Source organism: Petaurus breviceps, unplaced genomic scaffold, assembly GCF_028583685.1.
Source record: "Petaurus breviceps papuanus isolate PSGF00001 unplaced genomic scaffold, PetGlider_PUasm1.0 208, whole genome shotgun sequence".
NCBI classification, from domain to species: Eukaryota; Metazoa; Chordata; class Mammalia; order Diprotodontia; family Petauridae; genus Petaurus; species Petaurus breviceps.
This window is the reverse complement of record NW_027185852.1, coordinates 32,344,440-32,370,795: the sequence shown is the minus strand read 5'-3', so window position 1 is coordinate 32,370,795 and position 26,356 is coordinate 32,344,440. Positions and strand designations below refer to the sequence as shown.

General features: G+C 37.8%; 1 protein-coding gene across 8 annotated transcripts in view; it reads right to left on the bottom strand.

Annotated features, from left to right (window-relative positions):
- LOC138165446 (ecotropic viral integration site 5 protein homolog) overlaps positions 1–26,356 on the bottom strand; it is a 219,209-nt gene that overhangs the window by 104,679 nt on the left and 88,174 nt on the right. For all 8 annotated transcript variants that reach the window (XM_069093818.1, XM_069093820.1, XM_069093821.1 and 5 more), the window contains 7 exons: positions 13,601–13,790; positions 8,424–8,648; positions 7,408–7,482; positions 6,608–6,733; positions 4,237–4,380; positions 1,064–1,153; positions 858–955 (listed from right to left, as the gene is read on the bottom strand). In XM_069093818.1, coding sequence (XP_068949919.1) covers positions 858–955; positions 1,064–1,153; positions 4,237–4,380; positions 6,608–6,733; positions 7,408–7,482; positions 8,424–8,648; positions 13,601–13,790 — 948 coding nt within the window. The remainder of the gene's footprint in view (positions 1–857; positions 956–1,063; positions 1,154–4,236; positions 4,381–6,607; positions 6,734–7,407; positions 7,483–8,423; positions 8,649–13,600; positions 13,791–26,356) is intronic.

Genomic DNA, 26,356 nt, shown 5'->3' with positions numbered 1-26,356 from the left:
AGAGATGATGTTAGTGATGGGGAAAAAAAAAAAATTTATAAGTAGAGAAGTTAAAAAATGAGACACCAAAAAAAGAAAAAAAAATATCTTCTCTGGAGGGGGTTCCCCCCCCCCCTCTAGGATTTTTAATCACTTTTTTTTTCCCCCGCCCCCCCCCCCCCCCCCCGCCTCCCCAAAGAAGGGTGGAGTCTACTTCTGGCCAGGGGTGTTCAATTCCTCTGAACTTCTCCTTAATAAATTTCTTTTGATACCCAGATTTTGGTATCAATTGTGTTTGTGTTTCTAACACTTGTTTCTGGTACAAATTTAAATACAGTCTTACTTAGAAAGTCAAGGAAATAAGATAAGGATTTCCACATAATTCATCACAAAATAAACACTGGCTAAAAATCCTAGATTATCTTTAAGTCAAAATCTGTGATTAATTTATCCCTGTTGTTCTTGAACTGAAGAGATTATTTAAGGAAAACAAGACAAAGTCTATTCAGGCAAAACAAAATGTAAAAAGAACTAAAAATCCTGTCTCTAGTCTGATTCTAGTCAGTCAGTCAGTGAGCAAATATATTAAGAGTCTAATGCTTGGTGCTGGGGATATTAAAAAAAGGTAAAAGATAGTCTCTGCTCTCCAGAAACTCATAGTGACAACACACAAACAAGCTACATACAGAATAAATTGGAGATAATCGAGAAGAAAAGCACCTTTAAATATCAGCAACAAACAGCATCAACTTTACTAAAGATATAATATTGTCTAAAGAAATTGGGAAAAGTAAAACAGAAACATACACATAACATGTAAAGTGTCCCAAACTTTTCCCACTTAAAAAAAAAAGGCAAGAGATGCATGCAATACCTACTTTTTCATCTTTTTTGTATTGTATTTGACTTGATAAGATGCTTGAATTAATTTGTCTGGACCACTGTCAAACTGATGCGGAATGACCTTTTGAAAGTGCTAAGAGGCAATAAGAGTAAACCATAAGAACTAATTAGTACTAGTTATTATTAATTGATGCTGCCAAATCTGAAGACATTAGAATTGGAAATTAGCCCACAGACTCACCTGTAACATTCCTTCCATGTCAAGTTGCATGAGTTCTGCTTGATTCATCTGAAGAACAGCTAATCCCACCCGAAACACTATCTCTAAACCCTGAAAGAGAAAAATTATAGAATTCTATATTGCCACACAATCTTCATTAACAAAAACAAATATGACTTAAAATAGCGTCAAATTTTATTAGATTACATGGGAACAGCTCTTCTGTTAGTGTAATAAATCAAGTGTCTGCTCTTGCTCTGCTTATCTCAAAAGTTTTGGGGGAAGATATTTAAAAATCAACTTTTATGTTCACATATCTTTTTTTTTTTTAATAAAAGCTTTCCTAGGAAGGTTTAAAATGAAATGGAATGGCCTGTTTCCTCCTGATCCTTGCTACTGTGACATGGACTTTTGAGAGATTGACTGAGGTTTTTTTATAGGAAGTACACTCTTCCTTTCCCCAATTGCTGAAAAATGGGGAAAAATCTTTATTAGGGGGTGGCTAGGTGGCACAGTGAATAGAACACCGGACCTGGAGTCAGGAGGACCTGAGTTCAAATACAGCCTTAGACAAAACACAAAAAGTAGCCATGTGACCTTGGGCAAGTCACTTAACCCCAATTGCCTTCCAAAAGCAAAAAGAAACCCAAAAAACCCTTTATTAGAGAACTCAAAGTAGATAGTCTTTATAACAGATGTTGTGGTGCTTTTCTTCCTCCTACTATATTGCTTGCATTTTATAGTCTAACTACTTTTAGATAAGCTCTCAAAGATTTCTTGCTTCAGTTAATTTCCCAATAGCCTAAAACAGGGCCAGTCCTAGAACCAGTAAATCTGATTCAAGCACTAAGCCTTACTAACATTTTAACCAGTCATCTACCGTTGAACTTCAAACTACATTTGATTAGGCAGTAAAAGTAAATGCTCTCCAATAGATGAATAGTCAAAGCATGGGAACAAAGAGTTCCCAAAAGAAGAATTGAAAAATATTCACAACCACATGAAAAAATGTTACAAATCACTAACAATGAGAGAAATGCAAATTAAATAACTGGAAATTTTAGCCTCACATCCTACACACTGACAGCATTAGGGGACAGCAATTTTGAATTATGCAAATAAAGTGACTAAAATATCCTTTGACCTACAGATCCTATTATTCTATTCTACTCCAAGGAAGTCACTGACATGAAAATATTTATAGCAGCACTTTTTGTGAAAGCTAAGAAGTGGAAACAAAGAAGATGGCCATAGACTGGGAATGCTAAACAAACTACAATACATGAATATAATGGAATATTACTGAACTGTAAGAAATGATGTGTGTGATAAAAACAAAGAAGCCTAGAAAGATCCATATAAACTGATGCAAAGTAAAGAAAGCAGAGCCAAGAAAACAATACACAGTAACTACAACAATGTATACAAAAAGAACCAAAAATAGAAAAAAGAATCAAAAGTAAATGTTGCAAAATTATAAATAAGTGTGGCTTGAAAGAAGAGAGATGAGAAGATACTTCCACACCTTTGCAGAGGCAGAATGTCTACAAGTGTTGTACAGAGCATATACTCTCTCAGGTTTTTTTGATATTCTGATCAGTTATGCTGTTTTTTTCTTTTCTTTTGGAGGGGACCATTTTCTTTTTTCTTTGAAGGGGACTTTCAAGAAATACTACTTATTATATAAGATGGTTCTCTGGACAGGGGGAGGAGCAGGAAGGGGAGAAGGAGGAAGATGCAAACTATGGTGATGGTAAAAAAAAAATCAATACAAAATTTTTTTAAAATAAATGTTTAGGAGGGATGGTGGAAACCTCATTCTTCTCACAATCTAATACTAACACAGAGAGGCAACAGCCAAAATAGCCAAAAAAACTCTTGATAGTATAGAAATGACTAAAGTATTCCTAGTTGCTAGTTATATTTATCTCAACACTATAAACAGGTGCATTTTGCAGGTGATAAAAACAAAGTATCACTATCAACGTTTTTAGGGACAGTGGGACTGAGAGTTAGGATTGAGATCCTAATGTAAAATACTAACTTTTTCTTTATGCCAAATTGTTCATTTTGTAAAACACTTCAAATGATTACATACTTTGCTTTAATATACTTACGTATGTAGGGTGAAAAAACATTCCAGGCAATGAGAAAGAAATAGGACTTTACACTGTGTACTTCCTAAATACAAATGATTATGCAAACAGTGAATTTCCCTGCAAAGCTGGTCTAACAAACTGAGAACTAACAATTGATAATAGGGTACCCTAATGTGTTGTTGTAGCCTAGAAAGTCCCTACAAAAAACTGACTAGTCCATAAAAATAATGACCAGGCCAGGTGCGTTATTTCCTCCACTACAGTGGTTGCATACTAGGCTTTGTCTACTATGTCCCAGAAACCTCCTCCTTCTGGAAGCCCATTCCAGCTCTGGAATTCATGCTGGAATTACCCTCTGCCCCTGCAGTCTTGACAACTCTTCTCACTACCTCCACTTAAGGAAAGTGCCCAGGCCAGTCATATCCTCATTCCTCACCAGGCTGAACTCTGGACTTTCTCTACCATGCTCCAGAAACGTCATCATCCTGGAAACTCACTCAAACCCTGGAACTGACATTGCCATCACCTCCCCAGTCCTCCAGTTATCAGATTCCTTTTATGTGTTGTGTTTCACCATTAAAATGTGAGCAACTTAAGGACAGAGATGCTCTTTCTTTCTGTTTGTACGTTTAATAAGTGCTTGTTGACTGACTATAGTTCTCCTTAGATGAATTATTGTGATGTGGTGTTAACCCTGAGCTCTCGAATGCTTTGCCAGTCAAGCACAGGCACTATTCGGTACCAGCTACCAACTACAAAGGCTCTGATGGCCCAATGAGAAATTTCACCGTAGTTGGTGGAGAACTTGCCTATCTAGATTTAGAGAGACTTAGAAGCAAAAGGTTTAGATGTTAGGTAATGGATGCTTTGGTCACAATAACTGAGAAATATCATCTTCTAAAGTTATGAAAGGCTGTGATTTGCATTTTTGGAAGATGGTTCCAGAATAATAAAGTCATAAATCCTTAAAGTATTGAAGAATACCTTCTCATTCAACCAGTCATTTACATAAAGAGCTATTTAAAAGTCTGATTTAGAGTAATCCATGAAAAACCTTAAGTACTCGAGGAATAAGAAGGATTTCCAATAGCTTACCTCAGACATAAATATGTCAAATATCCTTGTTGCCACTGGTAGTGGGAAAGTTGTAAGAAAGATGGTCAGAAACCAGGATGATGCATACATAGATGTATGGAAACTCTGAGATTGAAAATGTACAAAGAGTTCTGGCAGATGCTCCTTGGAGGAAGGACAAAATATAAGAAAGTCTCTTAAAATGTATCATTGTTTGAAAATCAATGAAAGTTATAAGAAAAAAGTATATAAACAAGTAACATCAGGAAAATGCCAGATTAGATTTTCCCAGGTGCAAATGCTATGTTCCATTATCTAATTCTTTTATCCACAACCAACCCAAAATATTAATACTCTAGTAATGTACTATGTAATTACATACTGAAATTTTATACAATCTGAAAAAGCGTAACATCAACAGAGTTTCAGACGGACAAACAAGAGTTAACATATGAGAAAAAAAGAATGCTGTAGTTACTGATATGGATATGGATCACACACAGGTTTAGGGTTTCCCTCCAAAATACATATAACATTGGTGGCCATTTTCCAGAAGATACAACCTCCTTTTTCCTACATGGTATAGGCTTCTCCAGGATAAGATGGAAGAATTTACAATTCTGGTTTTCTAAGCACGTCAAGGAAAAGCCCCTACAGTAAGTACCGTGTTTCCCCGATAATAAGACACTGTCTTACTATTTTTTTTTGGACAGAAAAACACCAGAGGGCTTATTTTCAGGGGAGGGCTTATTTTAATGAAAATTGACAGCAATTTTAATAAACAGGTAAATGTGAACAAAAAAATGTACCTTTATTCAATAATGAATTCAATAAAGAACAGGATGACGTGCTCACTGCTACAGCTCTGATTGGATGCAGCTCGGAGTGTGGCGTGCATTTCACGGGGGGGGGGGGGGGAGAAGAGGGTGCATACAGAGGGTACCGTAATGTAGCGTGTAGTGCAGGGGATCACCTTCACTACAGTAGCAATCTCAATAGGTCTTATTATCAGGGAAACACGGTAGCTCTAGGAAGATGATTTTATAACTATTATACCTTCCTTAGTATTTCTCATGAAGATCTATTTTTCCATTGAATATTTTAATCGCATATATATGCTATTACATATGCAAAGTCAAAGGCTCAAAATATTAGTGAATAAAGAATGACAAAATCTTATTTCATATACTTGTTAAAAATAAGAAATGCAAGTAATATGTAAATTGTTGACATAAAGTATTTCTTTTCAATTAGATTTTTTGCAAGTCACTAAAAATCACTTTCACTCTTAAGCTCATCAATTCCTTTATGTATTAGTCTTATCATTAGATAGTACCAACATTATATCAGGGTCATCCATCAATTTAAAAATGCATGCTGAACAACACTGTGTGATGACAAACTTTGATAGACTTAGCTCTTCTCTGCAGTGTAATGACCCTAAGACAGTACCAAAAGACTCATGATAAAAAATGCTCTCCATATCTAGAAAAAGAACCATGGAGTCTGAATGCAGATCAAAGCATATTATTTTCTCTCTTTTTTTTTTTTTTGTTTTTTTCTTTCTCATGGCTTTTACCTTTTGTTCTGATTCTTTTTTCACATGACTAATGTGTAAATATACTTAATATAATTGTATATAGAGAGCCTATATCAGATAGTATGCTGTCTTAGGGAGGGGGTTATGAAGGGAGGGAGAGAAACTTTGGAACTCAAAATCTTATAAAAGTGAATGTTGAAAACTAAAAATAAATAAATAAGAAAAATGCATGTTGAAGAACAGAATGGCCACTAGCATGATATTATAACCATCACTTCATTGTCAATATTAGTACCATAAGGGCTTGCAGAGCCTGCAGTGGAAAAGTAAAGGGAAATAAAAGCACAATCATAGGAACTGGTATAACTGGCACAACCTCCATGCTCTAGATGCGAGAGGCCTAAGGAGGCAATTAGTATTGCTCATGCCCTCTGGTGGCCTCTGACCTATTCCAAGCATTACCAGATGAGTTTTTCAAAGACAAGGACAGGGGCAGCTAAGGGGCGCAGTGAATAGAGCATGGGCCCTAGAGTCAGGTGGACCTGAGTTCAAATTTGACCTAAGACACTTAACACTTACTAGTTGTGTGACCTTGGGCAAATCACTTAACCCCAATTGCCCTGCCTTCCCCCCTTCCAAAAAGAAAAAAAAAATCAAGGGCAGCATTTCAATTTTCCATGTTAATGTATAGCCAGCACAAAGAAAACTGTCCCTAATAAGACACCATTAGAACAAATAACTGCATCCTCTGCTTTAAAATACTTTACATATTAAGTTAATATTTATTTGTCTTTCTGTAAGAAATTAGATTTTACAAATATGTATATATTATGTTAACAATGAACTTTTTACCTGTATCATGCATTCAAACTGGTACATGCAAAGGCCCAATTCTGCCATACTTGGCTTAAAGAGTTCACGCAGTCTATAATCTTGCATTAATTTAACAAACACACAGAAAGCTTCTTCTTCTGGCATCTATGTTAAAAAAAAAGACAATGTAAAGTACCTGTTACACATGGCGTGTACGTGTGTGTTTGTGTGTGTATGTATTATACAAATTTACTAAGGCTATTGGTAATAAATTATATTTGAAACATTCCTTAAATGATGTAAAAAATAAATCTTTCAGAAGAAATTACACAAGAATTGGAAAACACACACCAACAGCATCCCATATTTATAAAGTATTTTAATATTTACAGAATACTTTTCTCACAATACTCGGTAAATTAAGAAATGCAAATATCACTAACCTTCATTTTGCAAACAAGCACAGAGGGCGCAGCTGCTACTACTACTACGTTAGCTAGCACTTTAAGGTCTGTAAAGCACTTCAGAAATATTCTCTAATTTTATCCTGTAAGAACCTGCCTGGGAGGCAGGTGCTTTTATTAGCCTCATTTCACAGATGAAGCAGTTGTGGCTGACAGAGCTTAAGTGGCTCTCCCAGGGTCACATCACTAACAAGTGTCTGAGGCCAAATGTGAACTAAGACCTTCCTGATGCCAGGTCTAGCGCTCCATCCACTGCCGTGCCTAGCTGCCTAGAATTAGAAGATGAATATAAGCAGCTCAAAGTAATTCTTCCCTGGAGTTAAATGAAATCCTATGGGCGCAGAATTTCATTCCTGCTACAATGAACCAACTTACCTGCATGAGCAGCAGCCCAACTATAAAAGCACTTCCCTGACAATATCCAACCTCACGATCCACTAAAGAATACGCCTGGAAAACAAGCATTCAAAATACTTTAATGCAATGTTAAGCAAAATCTGTTTCTTTAGAGGCCTAAAAAGAATAAAGTATTAAGCCTTTTATTAAGGAAGGAAAATTTCTTGATCATTAAAAAGATGTCATCCTACCTATTTCAAGCCCAACCAAAGATTCATAGATTTGAAATTTCATTAGACAATTCCCAGTGGAAAGTTTTCTGCTAAAAGAGGAGAGACAGTGGTACAGACTTGGGCAATACAACAAAGCTTAGAAATAAAGTATCATTTCTATCGGATAGAGGCAGGAATTAGCAAAGCACTTAAGTGAAGAGCTGGCAAGGCTGAAGCTGTTTTAAAAGGATCTACAGTTAGCAGTGGTCCAACTGAGGTTTACTAAAGGAGGAAGAAATTCTGGGCAGGGAAAGCATGAAGGAGAATGCCAGAGTAGATGGTTCACAGCTGAGCCTAAACTAAGACTGAGCTTCTGACTGATCCTGACAATGCTGGGGGAAGAAATCTGAATGATGGGACACTGGCTAAGTCAACAGCTAGCCCAAGTTTTAGTCATTTGGAGGGGAGATAGCAGCCTGTTCTGTAAAGAGTTATCTCTATGCAACAGGCATTTACAAACTACATAACTTTAGAGTTGGCCCAGGGAAAAAAACTGCCTTCTAGTACCTACAGATCCCTCACCCCCAACAAATTATGTATGAAACAATTATTATGTCATTACTGAACTTTAAGGTCAGACATTAAAGCAAGAAGAACAATTTGTGAGATTAAGAATCAGTATTTAAAAATCCAAAACAAAAGGCAAGCAGAAAATCATGCTATAATAGTAATTAATTACCCAAAGCCCAGGTTTTTGTGAAGGGGTCTACATTTCATGGTATATGGCTATACACTTGAGCTTTGTAAAAATGTTTCATTTAAAAAATTAATAAACAACCTTACCTTCATTACATTAAATAAAACCTCCTGTCCAAGACTATCTTTTTCTTTAAAGAAGTCATGTTCAGGATATGTTCTAGCAATGTCCCTTCTGATAAGTTTTTCACAGGGTGAGGTCATTTTCAGTAGTTCAGAATACTGATCCTTAATTGGCATACTTTGAGCATTGCATAAAAGCTGCCAAACAATTGCTCTGAAATGATGAGGTATCCCTTTCCGAACAAGTTCCTAAAGCATAAAAAAAAAAAATCATTCAAATTGTCTACTTAGAAAAGCAAAGTACTTTGGCACTGAGAAAAAATTCAAACCTGTAATTTACAAGCGATTTTAATCCTGCCATATGGGAACAGATGTGGTCCATGGATTGCCACCAATTTAGTTAATGCTGCTACAAAGAATAAACTGACACTGTAGTAAGCTGTTCTGCTTAATTCATTGTAATGGTTCTAATGTTCCTTCTAAAGGTAAGAGTCTAAGGAATTCTTACACTGCAGTTCTAAGACAGGGGTTCTCAATTTTTCTTGTTGTCAGACCCTCTGGTGACTGCCCAGTGGAGGCTCTGGACTCCTAATCAGAGTAACATTTTCCATGATAAAATTACATTCCTGGGATCACCAAAGAAACCATTTTGAAATCCAGTTATCAAATACTCTAAGAACAAGTTCAGAGACCCCAGGTCTAAGAGCCTCTGCCCAGTTCAAAGAAGCCAGCCACTGAGCCACAAAGAAAACATTCATATGACATCATCCATTGAGAGGGTATTCCCCAAGCACAGTCGGCTCCACATTGCACTAATACTTGAAAACTTAGCATCCCTCACCTTCTGGAGTCCCACGTCTTCTCCACCTGACTCCCACCCTTTTCCCCTCTGCTCACCCTCCACTTACCCACATCACTGGCATAACACCTAATGGATTTTTAAGGACTAACCAGAGTCTCCAACACCAGAATAAATGTCCAAAAGTACCAGGGCCTCAGACACTAGGGCCTGACGCCCAGGGCTGAATAAATGATCCCCTTCCATAGCCAGGTGATATAGTAGTTTTACCCTGAGCATGTCACTTAGCCTCTCTCAGTCTCAGTTTTCTCATGTGTAAATGAGGATAACCTACCTCATCAGGTTGTTGTGGAGATAGAGTAAAATAACATGTTTGTATCACTCTCTCTCTCTTTCACACACACACACACACACACACACACACACACACACACACACAATGTAATTATGTTTACCACCCTGTGTGATTCTCTCTGGTTCCTGGGGTGACAGAACAACTAATTTTGTCATGTTTGCACAGCAAAAAAACACAACACTGCCCTCCATCATCACAGGACCCTGACAGTAAAGGGCTCAACAAAGAACACTCCCCCAGTCACATGACTAACAGACACGGGACCATCTACTCCATTCTGTTCAACAATGCAGAGCCACTATTTCCTGGGCTGAAAATCTCCTGGGTCTTTCCCTGTATTCTGGTCCCATCTTATCCAAACCCTAGTCTATTTCTTCACCTGCCCTCTGGAAACCCTGTTAATTTGTCAAACTTCACTTCATCTTAAGCTTCGTTTTTCACCATCTTTTCTCTGTTTTTATGCCAAGAGAAATTTGGCATTTTAAAATCTTCATTATCTTTGTATCTAACATTTACGTGACAGGCACTATACTAAGTGCCTTACAATTGTTACCTTGTTTAACCCTCATAAAACCCCTGAGAGGTAGGTGTTATTATTATCCCCCTTTTCCACATTAGGAAACTGAGGCAAACAAAGGTCACACGACTTGCCCAGGGTTACCCAGCTACGCTAATTTCAGAAAACTGTCTCCATGGCCACTCTCTTCAACACTGTAGACCTAGTTTCCTGAGCCACAGGGGACTACAGCCACCTGCATACTGTGCTCCCCCTTGAGGATTATTCCATGAATCTCTATCATACTTGCTTCTGTTATTTCTCTCTCCTTTCCAACCACAGCCTCAAGTCTTTGCATCTCCCTCTATTCTCACACTCTTTAACCTGCCCTGGCCTCATATTCAGTGAGTCAGATTCGCTCTACGTGGACTCTACAATCCCTGACCCTGGACCACACGTGATTCACCAGCCACCTTCTGGGATGTTTAACACTAAGGAGGGGGCCCCATCACTGGCTAAGTACATGGAGACCTTTCATTTAGTTTCACCTGGGCTATATGGAAAACCTGTGTTCTCTCCTGACTGACTGGCGATCCCACTCCCTTTACCATGTTTCAACCCTCTCCTCTACATCCAGTCCCAACTGCCTCCCTGCCATCTTTATGCCAACAGGTGTCCTGGTCTCATACTGTGAAAAAGCCACAGCCATCTCCTTCCTCTATGCAACTTCTATACATCTACTACAATTCTCTACACCTACATCTTCATTCTCCCTTCCCTCTTCAAAAGAAATAGCCCTTCTCCATAACCAAGGCCTTCTGATCCCTTCCTTTCCATGGTTCTCTAGGAGCTCACACCACTGATGATCCTCCTCTCTCATCTTCACTCTCTCCCAGTCTCCTCTTTCCTAGCTGCCTTCTGTCACTCGACACTGCTGTCAGACACACTCAAGCTCTCCTCCCTTTCACTGCCCACCTCACAGAATCATCTGTCCTCCCTGCCCCCATGTCCCATGGCCCATGCTTCCCACTCAGTGAAACTGCTCTCCAAGGTTTCCAATGCCCTCCTGACTGCTAAGATCCACGACTTGTCCCTCAGACTTCATCTCTTTGAGCGCTCTGTTGCTGATGCTGTTAATGTACCTCATCTTCCCAGATATTAGCTTCTCTCTCAGCTTTGTCACTGCCCCCCCACCGAGTCTCATCCTACACGACTGCTTTTCCAAGCCTCCTTTGCAGCTCACAGCATCGATCTCCTGTCCCTTTATACGAGTTTCTCTGAAGATTGAAGTACCATGAGCACTCTTCTCTTCTCTTCCTGCTATCTACTGGGATGCTCAACTACTATCACGGGTTCAAATGGCATGTCTATACAAATTGCCAAATTTATACATCTAGCACTAATCACTCTCCTGAACAGTCTTGTACCGACAACTGTATGTTGAACATTTTCTCCTGTATGTTCCATGGGCTCCTCAAACTCAGTATGTCCACAATGGAATTTATTATTCCCCACCCCCAAATCATATACCACTAGGCTTACTAACTTGAAGGCACCCTTGATTCCTCTCTTTCAATCCCCAGATCCAATTTGTTGCCAGGTTATGCTCATTACCTGTTTCCTCCACCTGTATCCTAGATGCAATCTAGCTTCAAACCAATCTGTTAAAATAATCTGGTAGCTCTGAAAAATGTAAAAAGTTAAGTATACCGACTATCACAAATTCCACAAAACTTAACTAATGTAGAGAAGTTACTACTGGATCAACAAGGTGGAAACAGCGTTTGTCTTTTTACCTAGCAAGAAGGCTATGCCCGAGCAAAGAGCAGCACCGATCTAAAAAACAAGCATGTCTGCAAGACACTCCATCGGGGAAGATGAAGGCTGCCTTCAGCATCCCCTCCCAAAATTTCAAAAGACCATTGAGAACAGGTCTGCGGTTAGCTAAGCCTAAGATTATTTATAAATGAAACCCAGAGAACAATAAGCAGTTAGATGAAACAGTCCAGATCTACTTTTACTCTGACAGTCATCTATTGTTTGTGGTAGAGATAGGAGAACCACCACACTTGGACTCAATGACTTGATCAACATTGTGAAGAAGCAGGAATGGTATTTGAAAAAGAAGCCTGGAAGAATGATTGTATCTAACCAAATGAATACAAAAGAAATTTGTTCTCGAGATAACACAATTTTTAAAGAATTTAAGGTTCAAGTTTTCAAGATATTTCAGAGAGGTAAGATTCTAATAGCACAGAAGAGAGAACAGATCAATATTATTTTCTGAGTCAACAGAAAAGACACCAGTAACCAGCAACCCATATGCCTGCTTTCTAACATCTATATGTATCTAGCAGAGTATCCTTGAGAACAACATGAGAAGGAAAAAAGCCAAGTGTTCCCAGATGATTTTCTACAGCAGATTTCATCTTTATGATATTCACAAATCAAAACTTACTGGGCACAGATGAAGAGAAAAAAATTTCTGCTGAAAAAATGAATATTTAAACCTGTACATCTACAGAAAACTTTAAGTATTACTATATAATCATCAAATAGACTATATTTTCATCTATGCATGAAGCTTCCTCTTCAAACTAATAATTATCAAAAGGGTCAAAACTGACCTCCTTCTGCAGTTCCCCAAACAGAAGAGATATAATCTCAGCAGTTGTCTTCATATGATTTCCCCTGCTAGACTGTAAGTTCTCTGAGAACAAGGACTATTGTGCCTTCCTTTGTATCACCAGCTCTTAGTATGATGCCTGACACATGGTAGGTGCTGTATGTTTGTTGACTAAGAATGAACTAGATGAATTCTTAAGGTTTTCTTCTATAACCATACATCTATTACTACACGGTTAATTAACTACATTTGACACCACTCTTCAAACAGAATTCAGGAAAAAAGTCACACCTCCAAATTACAACTAAACTTGGCAAAGTAAACTAGTCTAAATCATTCCGCATTATACAAACAATGTTGCATAGTACCACACAAAGAGTGCTAGGTCTTAAGGCAGAAGACATGAGTTTGAATCCTGCTTCTATTGTGTAACCATGGGCAAATCTCCCTAGGCCTCTGTTTCCTCAACTGCAAAATGAGATTGAATTAGATGACTCTTAAGATCCATTCCAGTTTGTAATCTATATATGATTCATGCCAAATGACCAATTACTCCCTATTCCCTCAAGGGCCTTGATATCGGAAGCCCTCCCTCATCCAGCTCCAGCCCATATTTCCACACTTAGTCCATCTGCTCCCTATTAGACTCACCGTTATAGTCAAACTGGCAGAGGTCTTTTGTGATTCCCCAATTGTTATGCATGTCCATCCAGTACCTTGCTTGGGTACCTGCAGTATTTTCCCTAATAAAGCACAAGCTCCCTCAGAGCAGGGACAGGTTTGTTCTAGAATACCTATGACTGGTTACAGGACCTCCCAGGCACTTGGCTGTTGAATCTGGGCTGCCTCATACTTAGTATCCCCAATGCCCCCATTGATAATACACTATCTATCAAGCTGATGGAGCAGTGAGAGACAAAAATACCTTAACTTGTTTCTCTTTCTTTTTGCGAACATCTTCCCATTCATTAACAATTCTCCCCCAAAGTAGCCAAGAATCTTCTTCAAGGTGGCTGAGATTGCTAGAAGCAGATGAACTTGATACAAGAGAGGAGCCGCTGTTTCTTCTTGACCCATTTACAGATCTTAAGGACTTGCTGTCCGTCTCTAACAGTCTAAAATATAATAAAAAATTAGTTTAAAATTTGATCATATATCAACAAAAATGTACATTAATGATACTTGCCTTATCAAAGTTCCTCAGCACCTATTTATATACTATATCAAAAGCTGATTTTATAAAAAAGTGAATTTCACTGTGATTTTCATCATAAGCCTAATAGCAGGGAGAAATAGCTTCAACACTTTGAAATTAACACAATATGTAAAAATATTTGATAACTATCAATAATACCTCTTTTGAAAAGCTATGATTGGGGCGGCTAGGTGGCGCAGTGAATAAAGCGCCGGCCCTGGAGTCAAGAGGTCCCGAGTTCTGTTTCTGGCCTCAGACACTTAACATCCACACAAAAAAAAACTAGCCTTGTAACCTCGGGCAAGTTACTTAACCCCAATTGCCCTCAAAAAGGTAAAAAAAAAAGCTATCATTAAAAATCCAAACTAGGTGGAGTAGAAGCACAAACTTGGTGTGGGCTCCCCTCCAATCACTTTCAAAACATGTAAAAAAATTATTCTAAACAAACTTTAGAACTATGGAACCTACAAAAAGACAAAGAAAAACAAAGTTCTTGCTGAAAGAAGCCTGGCAGGCCTATAGGAAGGATCTATCATACCGGGCTGGGAGCTGAGCACAGTGCCATGTGAGCCATGTGGTTCCTGGCCCCAGGGCAGCCCTGAGCAGCGGCTGCCAGAGCAGACTTCAGGAGAGAGAGTCACCAGCAGCTGTGGTGGTTTCCAGAATTATCTACCCCATAAATGCCAAAAAGAAAATAAAAGGTTAGTGTGGAACTTTGTGGGAACAGGGGGACCAAGAGCACATTCTGGCCCCTGACCCCGGGGTGAGAAGTAGGAGAAAAGCAGTGGCTACAGCCGCCATTGCCTGGCTGTTTTAGGAGCTCCTGGCTTGCAAATTGCAAGGGGATCAAGTGACCATTCAGAGGGTAATCACTCTTGCTTTAACCTTCTTGGATTTGGATCACGGTCCTGAGTGGTGGTCCTGGGGTGTGTGACCAGTGAGCCAGAGCTTGTGGTGTCTGTAGAGAGAAAACCCAACTAATAGCTCCGGCACCTGCAAAAACCCCAGCGATTTGGGACAAACCTCTCCTCTCTGGAAGAAGAGTTCTACTGGGACAAAGATCTCAAAAGTCAAGTAAATGACTGGCAAGATGAGCAAGCCCAGGAAACATAATCAAACCACAGATTCCTTTCTGGGGGATAAAAAAGGATCAAGACATGGAGTGAGAGGAAGATAGCAAAGTCAGAATTCCTGCATCAAAAGGATCCAAGAAAAATATGAATTGGTTACAGGCCATGGAGAAGCTCAAAAAGGATTTTGAAAATCAGGTAAGAGAAGTGAAGGAAAAATTGGGAAGAGAAATGAGAATGATGCAAGAAAATCATGAAAAGTGAGTCAACAGCCTGCTAAAGGAGACCCAAAAATACACTGAAGAAAATAACACCTTAAAAAATAGACTAATTCAAATGCCAAAAGAGGCCCAAAAAGCCAATGAGGAGAAGAATGCCTTAAAAAGCCAAATTTCCCAGATGGAAAAGGAATTTCAAAAACTCACTGAAGAGAATAACTCCTTCAAAATTAGACTGGAGCAATTGGAAGCTAATGACTTTATGAGAAATCAAGATGCTATAAAAGAGATCCAAACAAATGAAAAAATAGAAGACAATGTGAAATATCTCATTGGAAAAATCACTGACCTGGAAAATAGATCCAGGAGAGATAATTTTAAAATTACTGGACTACCTGAAAGCCATGATCAAAAAAAGATCCTAGACACCATCTTGCAAGAAATTCTCAAGGAAAAACTGCCATGATATTCTAGAACCAGAGGGCAAAACAGAAATTGAAAGAATTCACCATTTGCCTCTTGAAAAAGATCCCCAAAAGAAAACTCCCAGGAATATTATAGCCATATTCCAGAGTTCCCAGGTCAAGGAGAAAATACTGCAAGCAGTCAGGAAGAAACAATTTGAGTATTATGGAAACATAATCAGTATAACACAAGACCTAGCAGCTTCTACGTTAAGGGATCAAAGGGCTTGGAACACGATATTCTGGAGGTCAAAGGAGCTAGAGCTAAAACCAAGAATTACCTACCTAGCAAAACTGAGTATAATGCTTCAGGGGAAAATATGGTCATTCAATGAAATAGAGGATTTTCAAGCATTCTTCATGAAAAAACCAGAGCTGAACAGAAAATTTGATTTTCAAACACAAGAAGCAAGAGAAGCATGAGAAGTTAAACAGGAAAAAGAAATCATAATGAACTTATTAAAGTTAAATTATTTATATTCCTACATGGAAAAACAATAATTATAACTCATAAGACTTTTCTCAGTATGAGGATATTGAAGGGAATATATGTGTATATATATATATATGTATACATACATATATATGTATGTATAGGAGGGCGTATGTGTATAAAAATATATATATGAGTATAGGCATATGTATGTTCACATATACATAGGCAGAGTGCACAAGATGAGTTGAATATGAAGGGATGATATCTAAAAAATAAAATTAAGAGGTAAAAGAGGAATTTATTGGGAGAAGGAAGAGATAGGGTACATTATCTCATATAAAAGAGGCAAGAGAAAACTTACAATGGAAGGGAAGAACAGGAAAGTGAAAGGGAATGGGACAACCTTATTCTCATTGCATTTGTCTTAAGGAGGGAATAACATACACACTCAATAGGGTATCTTACCCTACAGGAAAATAGGGGGGTAGGGGATAGGAGGGGGGATGATAAAAGGGAGGGCAGATTAGGGGAGAGGGTAGTAAGAAGCAAACATTTTTGAAAAGGGAGAGGGTCAAAGGAGAAAATGGAGTAAGTGGGGAATGGGATAGGATGGAGAGAAATATAATTGGTCTTTCACAATATGACAAGTATGGAAATGATTTGGGTAATTGCACACATACAACCTATACTGAATTGCTTGTCTTCCCAGTGGGGGTGAGTGAGGAGGGAGGAAGGAAAAAAATCTGGAACTCAAAGTTTTAAAAGCAAATGTTTAAAAAAAAATGCATTTTTTACATGCAACTGGGAAATAAGATGTACAGGCACTGGGGTATAGAGGTCTGTCTTGCCCTACTAGAAATTTAGGGGGATGATGGGGGAGGATATGGAGGAGAATGGATTGGGGGAAGGGGTCTTCAGTGGGCTTGCTATTTTGGGGTGGGGGGTAGGGGAAAGATGGGGAGAAAAAATTCATGTTGAAAACTAAAAATAAATAAATATATATTTTTAAAAATCCAAACTAAAGAAAAGCTCTGTTGGGAAGGTTAATTTGGTGTGGGGTCTCACAAAGAAACGGCTGAAGACAAGGGCCAATTCTAAAGAAAGCTTTTCCTAATCCTTCCCCCTACCCACCTCTTAGTGTTATTTCCCTTTTCAAAAGATCTTCTATTTACTACTCTACTTACACACTGCATCTTCCAGTAGAATGTAAACAGTACTAGTCCCACCTTCGGTCTTTTTATCCCAGAGGCCTGAGGCAGCTTTGAACTTAGCCTTAATAAATGTTTGTAAGCTGAACTGAAAAATGGCCAGTATCAGGCTCGGAATTTGGCAAACAGAAGTCTATAACTTCACGTGTGTCTAATGGGATCTAGAAATTTAGGATGAACATAAAAATACCTACGAAGCCAAACCTTTTTTATGCAAAATTTACAAAAGTCTGTTTCTAGTGGTGAGCACGGACACAGGCAGATGAATTTATACGGAAGAAACAATCTTGCCTACTTTACAAATTATCCATTTTGGAACGTAATGATATTTGTTCTTAGCCTTTAACTCAATATGTATACTAGGTGCTTAGCCTATTTTATTTACTGTAAACCTTCTGAAGGCAAAAATCATGGCATGCAACAGTAATGACTCACTTTATACAGAGTCAGACTTAAAATAAACTCACCCACCCAAATCACACCTTCCAACAGTATTGCTGAAAGGGTTTTGTAAGCATCCAGAAAATAGGCGTAACCAAACCCCCAAACCTGAAATCAAACTACTAAAATTTAGGAATCACTCATTTATGGCTACTCTCCATAGTCCCATGACTACAACACTGCTCTCCCACAGAAATAATCCACCAATCAACTCCTAAAAGGAGAAGGCATATGAAGAATACTATGCTCAAAATCCATCAAAGAATAAATACTGCAAGCATCTAGAAAGTACTTCAAGTACAGTAAGAACTATAGTCAGGATCAAACAGGACTTGGAAGCATACTAAAAACCATAAAAGATCTTAGAATACAATATTCTAAAAGACAAAAAATTTAGACTTACAAAGACAGCCCCTAGAAAGCTGAGTATAATAATCTTAAAAGGAAAAAAAAATGGACCTTTAGTGATACAGAGGAACTTGAAGCTTTTCTGATGAAGACCAGAGATGAGGAGAACTTGGAAATAAGAACACAGGAGTCAAGAGAATTTTATAAAGGTAAATTTATTTGAGCAACTAGAAGAAGTTATATGATGCAATAATGCCATCATTTTAATGGGAAGAAGAAACACATTTTTCATGAGAATCTTAATGTTTTCAAAGGACACTAAAGAAAATTAATTTTGAAGAAAGACATTCTGGGAGTGGAGTCAGGAAAAACTCAGTTCAAATCCAGCCTCAGATACTCACTACCTGTGTGACCCTGGCAAATCTCCAAATATCTGTCTGCCTCAATTTACTAATCTTATAAAATGGGTATAATAATAGCATTTGCCTAACTGTCATTTTGAGGATCAAATGAGATAATATTTGTAAAATACTATGCAAAACTTAGAGAGTTACATAAATGCTTAAGATTTATTGTTGTTGGTAGTAATACAGAAGAGACTGATTAAAAGGTACTTGACTATGCTTATTTATATTACGAAGTTTTTCCCTCCTTTCTTTCAGTTTTTAATTGAGAGACAATAGTTAGAAGGGGGTACGTGGGAGACTGTTACTAATAATGATAACCCCCCTCAAAAAAGTGCCATTTTAATAATTTTTTAAATGTGCATAAGAAAGTAGAAGGAAATTCAGGATGATGCACAGCAAAGGAGGAAGCTTTGAAAGTAATGTGTAGAATTTATTTTATACTTTTTTGAAAAAATCAAATGGAATACTATTGTGCTGTAAGAAATGATGAATAGGCAGAGTTCAGAAAAACCTGAAAAGACTTATATGAACTGATGTTGAGTAAAGTGAGCAGAACCAGGAGAACATTGTACACAGTAACAGCCACGGTGTCGACGACTGAGTTTGACAGACTTAGCCCTTCTCAGCAATGCAAGATCCTAAAACAACTCCAATGGACTCATGATGGAAAATGCCATCCACATTCAGAGAAAGAACTATGGAGTCTGAACGCAGAGCAAAGGAGACTATTTTCTTTGTTTTGTTTTTTTTCTTTTTCATGGTTCCTCCCATTTGTTCTAATTCTTCTATACAACATGACTAATATTAAAATATGTTTAAAAAGAATGTATATGTAGAGTCTCTATCAGCCTGCATGCCATCTTAGGGAGGTTGCGGGGAGGGAGGGGGAGAAAATTTAAAACTTAAGGAAACAAATGCTGAACATTAAAAAAAAGCAAATGGTATAAATCTTTCTGTGTTCTATTAGAAAAAAATTTTTTGTTTTGGTGTTTAAGCTTACAGAATAAACAAAAAAGAAGAAAGGGAGGTATATTTTCTCATCTTTTTTGGGGATCCAAGTTTGGTTATTATAATGTCACAGACATCACAAATAAGAGGAAGGGATGCTAGTAAGCTGAAGAAAGACAGTGGGAACAGAGCCACCTTAAAAAAAAATACTAAGGTAAAGTAACATACTGTATTTACAACAGAAGAGGGAAGAAAAAATATTACTTGTAAAAAAAATGAGAAACAGAGGAAAATATAAATCTAACTTTTATAACATCAAATGTGAATGGATGGAACAACCCAATAAAACAAGAGTGACAGACTGGATAAGAAAATAAAACTACAATCTACGGTGTACAAGAAATACATTTAAAAAACAAAGACATACAAGAAATACAACTGAGGGAAAAAAAGTCTACTATGCATCAAGTGAATCCAAAAAAGTAGGAGTTGCAATCATGCTATCTGACAAAGCAAAAACAAACATTCAAAAAAAAAAGGGATAAATAAGGAAACTACAATATGCTGAAAGGAACCATAAACAAAAAAAAAATCTTAATTAAAAAAAAAGTATATGTTCCAAATGCCTTAGCATTTGAATGCATAAAGGAAACATCATCTGAACCACAAGAAGACAATAAGAATTATACAATAGTGACAGGAGAATTCAATAACGCTCTTTCAGTTTTGAATAAATCTAATAGAAAGATAAACAAAAGGTAATATATGGAACTGAATAAATTGCTGGAGAAACTAGAGTTAAAAGACTTATGGCCTCTTCTAAATAGGGCAGAAAAAGCATGTAACTATTTTTGTATACCACATGGAACTTTTACAAAAATGTTTACCCTAAAATTTACCCTAATACAAAATCCATGTATTAGGGTAAAGAGATATTGCAAACAAATGAAAAATGGAAAAAAAAAAAGTTAACACAACCTTTATAGACACAATAAAAAGAGTAACTGGTTCTGGGACTACAAACAAAAGATAATAGACCCAAATGGAGACTCAACAATAAAATCCCCCAAAATGAGTGGGTCAAAGAACAAATCACAGAAATGATTAATAAACTATGTAAAAGGAAATGATCCGGCCCTGGAGTCAGGAGGACCTGGATTCGGATCCAGCCTCAGACACTTAACACAAAAGCTAGCCATGTGACCCTGGGCAAGTCACTTAACACCAATTGCCCTCCAAAAAGCAAAAAATTAAAAAAAAAATTTTAGAAAAGGGCAGCCAGGTAGTATAGCAAGTAAGAGCACCGGCCCCAGAGTCGGGATGACCTGGGATTGAATCTGGGCTCCAATACTTAGCACCACACCCGGAAATAACTGGCCGTGTAATCTTGAGCAAGTTACTTAACCCCAATTGCTTTAAAAAAAAAAAAAGAAAATTATAATGATAATGAGGAAACAACATATCAAAATTTCCAGAATGTGGCTAAAGCAGTCCTGAAAAAAAAATCATTTCTTACAAACATACAAGAACAAAACAGAAAAAGAAAAGATCAATGAACTAAAAATGTATTTTAAAAAATTAGAAAGTTAACAAATAATCAAACCTAAAAGTAAACACAAATGAGGAGATATCAGAAATTAGAGGAAAATAAATTGGAAACAAAAAAATAGTGATAAATAAAACTAAAAACTGGCTCTTTGAAAAGACTAATAAATGTCTAAACTTATCTAAACTATCAGAAGTCCAGATAAAGATCTTACTTAACCCAATCTCAAAAAAGGAAATAGATTCAGCTGTAAAGGAACTATTAAGGAAAAAAAGTCTTGATCTATTTGGATTCACAGGAATTTCCTATCAAGCTTTTAAAGAACAATTAATACATATACTTAAGAGATTATCCACAAAAATTGAGGAAAAAAAACCCTACCAGAATTTTTTTATGAGAGACATATAGTCCTAATTACCAAACCAGGAAAAGATGAAACAAGAAAACTAATGGCCTATATTACTAATGAATATGAGTCAAATATTTTAAACAAAATCTGGTCAAAGGGTCTACAGTAATTTATCTAAGAAATCATTCATTACCTTCTAGGGGAATTTACACAAGGAATACAATCAGAGTTTAACACTAGGAAAACAATCAACATAATTAATCATATTAAAAACCAAGACATCGGAAACCACATTAGCCCAACAGATGAGGAAAAGCCTTTGACAAGTACAATACAAACATTAAAAATCCTACAAAGTACAGGACTAGAAAGACCTTTTTTTAATATCATAAAAGCATCTATCTAAAACCAAAAGCAAGCATCATAGGCAATGGGGATATACTAGAATTTTTTCTAATAAAAACGAGTGAAGCTAGGATGCCCACTGTCCTTACTATTATTTGACATGGTTCTCAAAATGCTAACAAGAGCAAAGACAAGAAAAAGAAGTTAAAGCCACATATAGAATGGTAAAGAGGAGATAAAATTGTCCCTTTCTGCTGATGATACAACAGTTTACTTGGAAAATCCTAGGGAATTGGCAAAGATACTAATTAAGATAATACTTTCAGCAAAGTTATAGGTTAAAAAATGAATCCTCAAAAATCATCAGCATTTCTATATAATAATAACAAAAAACAAGAAGCAATAATAAAAAGGGAAATCTCATTCCGAATAACAATAAAATGCACAAAGAATCTGAGGGTCAATCCATTAAGGCAACACAAAAGACTTAGAGACAATTACAAAGTGTTCCTTAAAGAAATAAAGATTAACTTAAATAACTAAAAATAATAGCTAGCATTATTATAACACCCAGCATGGGCCAAGCACTATGATTAGCACTGTACAAATATTTTATATTTGATCTTCACAACAACCCTCAGAAGTAGGTCCTATTATTATCCCAATTTCGCACATGAGGAAACTGAGACAGACAGGAGTTAAATGACTTGCCCAGTGTCGATAGCTATTATCAAAGGCTGGATTTGAACTCAGATCTTCCTGACTCCAGTCCCATTATTGTATCCACTGTGCCACCTCATGTCCTTGAAACAGCTGAAGGAATATTCAGTGTTTATAGCTAAGCTGTGTCAATATAATAAAAATGACAAAACCACCAAAATTAATTTATATTTTTAATGTTATACCAATCAAATTACCAAGGGAACACTTTCACTTTATAGAACTTGATAAAATAATAACAAAATTCATTTGCAAAACAAAATATCTAAAATTTTAAGGGCAATCGTGAAAAGAAGTAGAAACGAATGGGGAATAGCACTTCTAGCCCTCACTCAATGTTACAGAGCAGCAGTCATCAACACCAATTGGTGTTGGCTAAAAGCAGACCAAAGGAACAGATAAGACAATAACCCAGTGTTTGGTAAAGTGAAAAACAGAAATCATCTATGAAAAAAAACTCCTTATTTGATAATATTAAATATTATACTATTAAAAAAAAGTTAGAAGAAACAGATCCTATACCTCTCATAGCTCTGGGAAAGAGATGTATTCTTATCCAAACAAGAATCAGAGGCAATTAAAAAAAAAGATAAAAGATTACTTGAATCTGAAAAACTTCTACACAGATAAAATGAACATATTTGGGATAAGAATGGAAGTGGTCTAATGGGGAGGAAACATACACTGTAAACACACATGTGTGTACATATATATACACACACACATATACATACATAAATATCATTACACATTGTCTTTGAGAAAATACAAATTTAACGTAGTCAGTGTATTTCCTTGTAAACTTCTTGTGCTTCTCCAAACAATGTGGAGCCACAGGTATGATGCTTCTGATCTACCCTGACCGACTCCCGAGCCGGCTGAGAGGCGGCTCATCGTGGTAGACAGAATACTGGATCCTGGGTCTGAAGATGCAGGCTCACATCCTGGCTGAGTCACTCACTACTACCTGAGTGACTTTAGCCAAGCTGTTCCTCTAGACTCCAGTTTTCTCATCTGTAAAATGAGAAATGAACTCTAACATCATTTAAATGGCAAATTGGTGCTTCCTCAAGAAGCACCAGCCTTGGTTTCATGGTTCCCTGGTCTAGGTCGCAGAGGCAGAAGGAACATGAGCTAAGCAGCCCTTCTCATCCCAGGTTCTAGTATGGCATTTAGAGCATGCCTCTGAGCACCCCAAGGAGAGCTACCTTAACAGCTCTGCTCCCCAGTCCCATGACCCTCACTCTCCTCACCCTAGGGCGTTCACAACCACTGTGCTACCTGGCCTGGAGACTTGCTCTTCAGAGCTGAGGAGAGGTGGGGAAAGAGGAAGAGAAGGAATAAGAGGAGGAAGAATGGAACAGACAGAGGCGGAAATCAGTGTCAAAGGCAGACAATGCACTCCAATAATAAACTCTTTGAAGGCAGTCAGCTCATACCTCTCCCCGGCACAGTAAGCTATTCAGATTAAGCACTCAATGAATGTTATCAATTATATAGCTTACATGTTTTCTAACAAAGAAATAATATACAACTCATTTCTCTCCCACTATAATCAATTGATATGGAACATATTCCAGAATCTGGATCTTTAAAGATTTCCTTATTATTAAGACAACTCATAACAATAATAGCCTAACACCTACACTCTGTGCCAGGCACTGTACTATGTGCTATATAAATATTATCTCATTTGATCCTAACAAACCTGGGGGGGGGTAGGTGCTATTATTATCAATATTTTACATATGAGGAAACTGAGGCACGCAGAGGCCAAGTTACTTGCCCAGGGTCCTACTACTATTAAGTGTCTGAGGCTATAATTGAAATAAGGTCTTACTGACTCCAGGCCCGGGGTTTTCTTGCCACTGTACCACCTCATTGCCTAATAACAGAATGAATACTGACAGATTGGAGAGTCCAGCATGAACAGGTGCTGATGGAACCTTTCCAACCCCCTTTTAGTCACAGGGAACCCTTCTTCTCAAACTGTCTTGCCAATGGCCTCTCCTAACTTGACCCTGATGCCCCTCCCTCTATCTCTACCCACTTAGAAGAAAATCCCAGAGGCTCATAGGACCAACCCCTTTCCCTTCTTCTAGCCCACTCCCTACAGGAAGGCCACCGGATATTACCATCTACCCTGACAACACCCCTAAGGATGAAAGCCTTTCATCCTTCCTACAGCTAAATCCTTCTTTATGCATTGTCTTCTCCAATTAGGAGATGAGCTCCTTGAAAGCAAGAATTCTTAGGGTTTTTATAAAAGTTTTTATTGACCCCTTTGGTTTTATAACTGTCTCAATTTTCCATTTGTATCTCCAGAACCAGGCAGAATATATGACACATTGGCACTTAATAAACAGCTTTCCATTCATTCATCGATTCATTCATTCCTGATGAAGGCCTTCCTAAAACCCTGACCATACAAATTTTCAACCTCAACTTCTAACCTACTTTCCTCCTACCACTTCTGGCAAACACTGGCTTCGCCATCTCATAAAAACTACACTGTCTTTAATATTCTGTATTTCGAGATTCTCCTCTCTAAGCACACCTCTACTTCCCATTATAGCTCTTCTCCTACCTCTCTGTGACTTGAGTATCTCAAGACATCTTTAGTTTTCCCAGTCTAGGTCCCTGACTCTGTTTCCATTCCTAGTTCTGACCTCACATTAGGTGATTTTGATATTTTAAAATGTTAAATAGTTGGCTCCTTTGACTCCTAACCTTCTAAAGTTGCTGACCAGTTCATCTCCATCCCTGGGCAATGCCTACTCATTCATCTGCTGGATATTGCTGAAGAATTCCATAAAACCGAACTCACTGAAGTCCTGACAAATCTGCTTCAGGTACATAGCCTTATTCGGGTCCTCTCTGCTGTTCTCAATGACTCCCCATCTCATTCTGTGCTTATTCTCAACTGCTTTGCTTGCACTCAGACTCCCAATACACACAAATCTTCCACACTCAGAACAGATGACTTACCCCCCCAAAAAACCCAAATAAACCCCAAAACAGATCACTTAGCCTCTTATTTCCCAGAGGAGACCAGAGACATCTGATAAGAGCTTCCTCACTGGCACATTTGCCATTTTCCCTTTCTCCTTCCTTCAGATCACATTAAAGATTAAGAATTCTTCTAGATCTAATGCTTCCACCTACATCCATAATCTCCTCTACTCTTACCTCTTACAGAGCTTTGCTTATGGGATAACTGCTTCTCTCTCTTAAATATCTTCACACCCTCCCTCATGGTTTATTGTTCTTTCCCATCCACTACAGACAAGCTCAGGTATACCCAATGTTCAAAGGCTACCAAGAGGAAGAGGATCAGAATTTAGAACTGGAAAAGTCCTTAGAAGCCAATGAGTCCAACCCTGCCTTTTCACAGATGAGGAAACTGAGAGAGGGAAAGGACAGAAGCAGACCCTGTCTGAATCAGCACCTGAACTCAGGACTTCCTGACTCCAAACCCAGCACACAGAGGAGCAAGATGGCACAGAGTGCTAGGCCTGGAGTCAGAAAGACCCTAGTGCCAGTGTGGCCTGACACTCTCTAGTTCTGTGACCTTGGGCAACTCACTTCCTCTCCATCTGCCTCAGTCGCCTCAACTATAAAACTGGGGGGCAGTAGCACCCTCTTACTAGGATTGCTGTGAGCATCAAATGGAAAATATTCATAAAACACTTAGCACGTTGCGTGGCACACAGTAGGTGCTACATAAATGCCTTTTCCTTTCATTTCCCTCCTTCCTCTCTAGTACTATTTTCCTTTATCCAAATTCTTCTAAAACTATCTAAACCTCACTTACCACTCCCTTTAAACTTCTGTAATCATTATTCTACTAAAACTTTCTCAAGGCTCACAATAACCTATAGCTACCTTAACTCAGCCCTCCTAAACAGCTTGGAAGCATTGAACGCTGAAGCCACTCCTTCCTTTGGTTTCCACCTCTCTTAATGCTCCTTCTTCCATGAGGTCCT